This window comes from Eimeria maxima, genomic scaffold, assembly GCF_000499605.1.
Source record: "Eimeria maxima Weybridge genomic scaffold, Emw_scaff1066, whole genome shotgun sequence".
Taxonomy (NCBI): Eukaryota; Apicomplexa; class Conoidasida; order Eucoccidiorida; family Eimeriidae; genus Eimeria; species Eimeria maxima.
The window spans coordinates 6018-12328 of NW_013564104.1; the positions used below are offsets into that span (position 1 = coordinate 6018).

General features: G+C 47.7%; 1 protein-coding gene across 1 annotated transcript; it reads left to right on the plus strand.

The window, feature by feature from the left end:
- Positions 1–381: 381 nt before the first annotated feature.
- EMWEY_00048100 (CAM kinase, CDPK family, putative) lies at positions 382–4546 on the plus strand (the record flags this gene model as incomplete). The annotated part of the gene is made up of 8 exons (XM_013479335.1): positions 382–491; positions 1474–1721; positions 2094–2393; positions 2680–2792; positions 3020–3119; positions 3542–3681; positions 3917–4210; positions 4490–4546. 8 exons carry the CDS (start codon positions 382–384, stop codon positions 4544–4546), a joined length of 1362 nt encoding a protein of 453 aa, XP_013334789.1.
- Between the last annotated feature and the right edge of the window lie 1765 nt (positions 4547–6311).

Here is a 6311-nt window from a genome sequence, read left to right on the forward strand (position 1 = left end):
TCTTGCTATTGCTCTTCCGAGAGGGCTTCAAGACGTGATATCGGATTTTTCGTTTTTTAATGGTATTAATTCGATCCTTCCACAACCAACCTTCAGCTTGTTGGCTGCTCTCGGGCGTCTCCCTGCTTAGAGACTATCGCACCACAAACCTTCTCAAAAATATCGACCCGTTCAATTCAGCAGCAATCTAGTTTGCATAGGTGATTTAGAGGTTTACTAACCTGGCGTTGACTGGAAAGGCACAGCCAAATAGTAGTTGCAATTCCAGCGCCGTCGTATCGGCCTAGGCGTTCGTAAACGGCGAGCACCGGCCGGCTATCGCTCTTCCTTAGCTAGATATGCACGGAATTTCTACCTGCCTGTGCCCTCGTGGGGCACCTAATGAGCATGCAGAAGGCCGCCAAGAGCATGACCCCTCAGGCCATGCAAATAACGATTCAGGCCATACGGGCGGCTTGTATCAAGATAGCTCAACTGGAGCCCACGCTACGGTAAACGCTCCTCTTTCGTGCTGCGTAGGTGCACATCTTAAGGCTCCAGTTTCTCGAAACGGTCGAGCGTGTGGCAATGCATCCACTGCTGTAGTACCGCACTCTGACTACGTTGCATTAGAGCGCGGCGCTCAGCATCATGACCGTCCAGCCGATAACCGTCCACCGCACAGCGGAGGTGACGCAGCACCATGGAAATTCAAGAGAGAGGGGTTTATTCTGTCCTTTGTCGGTCCCCTCACTGATTCTTACGACGTTGAGCCGAGAAAGCTTGGTCAAGGTACATACGGCAGTGTCTGTAGAGCTGTCAACAAGTCGACGAAGACAGTGAGGGCTGTAAAAACAATCAGCAAGAGCAAGGTTCGAAATGTCAAAAGATTTAAGCAAGAAATATCAATTATGAAGTCCCTGGATCATCCCAACATCATGTTAGTCCTTCACCTGCTGTACCATCAAGCCAATGCAAATGCACTCCAGGAAGTCGTTGAAGAGTTATCCTGGATACCAACGTGGATATTTTCAAGCCACAGCAGTCAGTGCTAGCTCAGATCAAGCTTTAGCAACTGACAGCACTGTTGCGTTTATCGCAATGAAGAGCCCGTGGGAGCGAATAATGCTGTGCTAATATGCTTTGCTAGAACGCTTGGGATTGCCACTTTCAACTAGAGACCACTTGTTTTGGAGACGGTTTCTTGGGGCCAAATAACATCAAATTGGGAGCCGCGAGGCAAAATACGACGAATAACCACTCTGTCTAGCTGTAGTGGTCATGTCGCCGGAAAAGAGATACATAGAACCCATGTTCTAATAACTTGCAGTGCAAAACGCCAAATATCCCCAAACGAGTGTAATATGATACATCCTACAATGTAGATTCCTGGAGAAGCACGATCTACCTACGGTTTGAGAATGAAAATGGATCTGTTCGGGCCATTGCCTTCAAATCCACCACCAGAAACTGTGTTCGTTCTTTTGCGCCCAGAAAGCTTTTTGAAACTTTTGAAGACCACAAAAATGTGTACCTCGTGATGGAGTTGTGCAGAGGTGGAGAGCTTTTCGATCGCATCATAGAGCAGGGGTATTTTTCAGAGGCATACGCTTGCTCGCTCATGAGGTGCATTCTGGCAGCCCTATTCTACTTGCACAAACATGGTATTGTACACAGGGATCTCAAGCCAGAAAACTTCATGTTTCTCGACAAGGGCAAGGATGCCCCTTTTAAAATTATTGGTACGAACATGTGTAGTTCCTTCCTAACCACTAGGCTCTTCGTATGGTAGCACCACAGCGGGCAGGCATGACGGCACACTGCAAAGGCCTTATAGTATCCGGACCTCAAGCATAGTGCAACACAGGAGAAAGGCTAAGCATAAATCAGCCGCAGCTGGATACTGCTGCGTCCTGACGAGTCAACTGACTATCAGGTAGAATGTACACTGCCTGGGACAAATTCGAATAGAGTTGGCACTGCCTTGCGCAGCGCCTAACGTTTAATGCGGGATCGCGTGCAACAACATCTACTGAGAGCAAAGAAAATGTTCGGAAAGTTGCCTCTGTCTCTGAGCAAGCTGTTTCTTTAGGCACGTCTTGTTTTGTCTACAGACTTTGGCCTGGCAACTCGCTTCAGTAATAACTCATACATGTCCACCCGAGCGGGCACGCCATTCTACGTAGCTCCACAGGTGCTACAAGGCAAATACACCTACAAGTGTGACATGTGGTCAGCTGGGGTCATATTGTACATTCTCCTTTGCGGCTATCCCCCATTCCACGGGGAGAACGACGCCGAAATTCTTGCTCGCGTTAAAGTTGGAAGGTATAAGTTTAACGAGCATGATTGGAAGGGCGTCTCAAATGAAGCAAAGGACCTCGTTAGGAAGCTTATGGCTTTCGATCCCCACCGTAAGCACTTGCAGCAGGGTTTCGCCTTTGTGCAACTATCCTGCAGAACAGTGCATGTTCGCATGACCACTCCAGTGCACGATTCGCATGTTGAATTAAAGGGTTTATCTACGAAATGGCACTGGTGACAGGGCTGCGGGCACGTTCAGCCACAAATATCGACACTCTTCGCAAGGTGTGTTCTCAGCAGAAAGCAGTATGCATTGTATTGCAGTGCATAGAACAAAAGTGGCATGTCTAAAGGTTGCTGAACATCTATTTGCTGGGGTGCAGCGTTGCGCTGCAGAACGACTTTCAGCCGAGCAGGCTCTAAATCATCCATGGATTAAGCACTTCTCTTCTGCTCCCAATCCTGCAGCAGATGCCCCATTCAGCCGTACAATGCTGGATCATTTCAGGGTAGGCGAACCATCTGGCTCAATGCTAAAAAGCTGCTTTATGAGCGATGGTGCTCCCTTGGCATGCAGTCGTTGGCGAGCGCATTGCACTGTACACTTGGCAAAACCCGTAGCATCTCAGGTTCGATAGCAAACTTGATACCGTAGATGTGAGTGGGTCACAAATGTGGTCGAAACGTGAATCCGTGCCCCTTCCAGGTGTCCAGGTGTCGACTGGCCTGTTTGCAGGCTTTCCAAGCTCTGTGCAAATTGAAGAAGGCAGCGCTCACAATTATTGCACAACAAATGAACGAGACGCAGATCGAGCTCCTGACCCATACATTTCTTGGTGCATCGGAGGTCACACAAATTGCTTTTTTGCACGCAGAGTACTTTCAAGTTTCTTAAAACGGTTGCTCTATCAGTTGAATATAGATGAACTATAGATCACGTTGCATTTGGGATAGCCACCAGCTAGCCCAATTGGTGCAGCATTTTGTTTTCAGCACTGGACGAGGATGGTGACGGAAGCATTACACTTCAAGAGTTGCGAAGTAAGTATCTGAACTTTCCGAACTTGCTTGGTGAATAGTTTCTCCGCACTTCATTAGGACGAAATCGTACAGCACGACAACAAAACCGACAGAATCATGGTACAGCAGCCTGACCTCAAAGTAGTGAACATACTATACGGAAAGTTGTTACGTTGAACTCAGCAGACCATCGCTAGCCCTGCTTAGTGCTAAGCTGTTTACGTGTTTGTACACGCAGCTGGACTTAAAAAGGCAGGAATGAAAGATATTCCTAGCGACCTTGAACAGTTGATGAATGACGTAGACTCCGATGGTTCAGGCGTAATAGACTATACTGAGTTCGTGGCTGCCACTCTTGATAAGCGCCAATACATACAGGTAGGTAACTTGGTGTGTTTTTGGAAGGCCTACACCTTAATGGAGTTGGCTTTAGCTTCCTAGTCGTATATTAGCCAGAAGGCAGGGTGCGGATCTCTCCCTCTGAACTCTCCTTGTGCCTTAGGACGTCTGCACTTCTGGCACCTGATAGTTGTGTGAGGTACGTCTATATTCACTAAGCTTCCTTCTCCACAATTCTCGGGCGAACAAGAGCCGGATTTCTGCGTTGTCACAGGAAGACGTGTGTTGGGCAGCGTTTCGAGTCTTTGACTTGGATGGGAACGGCCGAATCTCCGCTCAGGACCTAGCACATGTCCTACTGAACACAGATGTACAGTCCGTATTCCCATCTCCTGCTTCTCCTGGCAACGGGAACGCTGCCCCGTATTCAGCAACTCCAATGGAAGATGATGCTCAGCGAGAAGGCCAAAAAGGAGCCGGAAACATTCTATCTCCCCAAGAAAAACACCATCAAATGCAGCAGATCAAGAGTATTATTCGTGAAGTGGACAGGAATGGAGACGGAGAGGTTCGTTGTGTTGGTACTGAACCAGCTCCAGTAGACCAAACATAATTGTGGACCTAGGGATGGTCGTAATTGAAGTCACGTGTGCTCGTAGGATCTCTCTTCTTGCAAGAGGAAAGCCTTTAGAAGGCAATTTCATGGCACCCATAAGAGGGGTGCCAGCACAACCTAGACCATGCTTGTAGAGCAACCCTTCGAAACAAAGCTGGTGTGCCTCTTTAGCTGTAAAGCATGAAAAGAATGGAGGATGGACAACAACCCCGCCGTCTGCGTGCGCTGCAGATAGACTTTGACGAGTTCATGGACATGATGCGTCGGAGCACCATGTACGTCTCCTAACAGTGATTGCCTCTTGGGTTACTTCTACATGAGGGAAAATTCAAGCAGCACTTTTTGTGCACTGACAATGTTACCCAAATCCACACTCTCTGACCAACCTCCTCTTTGTCTTTACATCAAGCGGCCGGCTTTGGTGTCGTTGTACAACACAAAAATGTGTGATATCCAGCCTCGAGACCATCTAAGCACTTTGTTGTATGCATTAATGATTAGACTAATTTTGTTTTTCCCTGTTTTGCTGTAGCTGCAGTTCCGCCCGCATAAGCATCTCATAGACCACCTTTGAGAGCTCATTCCTCTACTAATACGCTTGATGTTCGCACTTCCATGCAGCAGTCCAATGGCTTGCTTGTAGGGGCCAGTGAATTTTCAAGTAGTTTCGGCGTTGTGCCAAAGGTAGGCATTGCAGGTACAAAGTTAGGTGACACAAAGTGGCAACTATAAGCAAGCCAGAGGAGCGCGAAGGGCTGGTCCAGGTACAAAGTTAGGTGACACAAAGTGGCAACTATAAGCAAGCCAAAGGAGCGCGAAAGGCTTAACCTCCCTTGGTAGAAAACAAAACCTCAACCTCATTGTGGACGACCTAACGACCAAGCCATAAAGCCAAAGGGTTCAGCCCACTTTGCGGAGAACCCAGTTAAAGAAGCCGCTATTACTGCCAAAGGGCTGTCACACGTGAATTCAGCTCAATCGCAACAAGTTGACCTGTCTGTGCAATCAGAGCTGCTCACTTTTCAGATACCCGGAGCGGGTCATCTTGCAGGTGCTGTTCTTGGGCTGTGCAGTGCGTTGCAGACAGGCCCATATGTGATCTGTAGTGAGATGGTTTTACCGCTGCTTTAATGATCAAGTTGTGTATAGTATAAGATGCCATGCAACACCGTGGTTCGCCGGTTACTACGCTGTGTTGCTGTGCTGTGTCGTGATGCAAAAGTGTCCCTTAACATATCGTTCCGCTGAGCTCTAGTGGATCTTTGGGCAGAGTCCAGCATCGTTTGTGTCTGCAAATTTCATGCACAATACCCACAAGACAATTAGAACGGTGATCATTTGCGATAATCGACCTGAGCCAGGTCGGAGGCAGGAGTGTGAACGCACCGTAAATAAAAACATTGGGCAGCGTCCACCACTAGTTCACCCCCCATTATAAGCAACGGAAATCCTATGATATTTTCAATCGAATTTTCCCCTCTTTAGGGTCAATTTCAACCAGGGTTCTTCTTCTGTATAGTGCCTAGAGGCTTGAACACAGGGGCCATGTCACTTTATAGCCGAATGAGGAAGGCCATGATGTAATCCAATAATAATGTCATTATGAAAGAAGCTTTAATGATGTGCAAAATAGCAGCTTGCACTCATAGTCTGCAATTCTTTTCACCAGTGGTGGAGCATTGCTGTCAAGCATTTAACGATTCACTGGGCTTATAAAATAATTCACTTCAAAACAAAAATCGTGCCTTTATGCGCATGCGTGAATAGTTGTTTGTAGGGTGTGTTTAGTCATGCAACCGCGATACCCACCCACTGCATGCTTCTCGTCTCAAAACGGGAGCATCTGGAGCATGCCTCACTTTACTTCTCGCCAAAATGACACCGATGGCGCTTTGCCACATTCAACTCCTTTATCCAAGTACTGTGCAGGAGTCAGTGGCCCCACTCCTAATAGGTTTCTGTGAAGTTCATTAGTCTACTGTGTAATCCTAGGCATACCATGGGGGGCGTTGATACACCGTCCTGGCGGCACTTTCGAGGCGTATGTGTCATA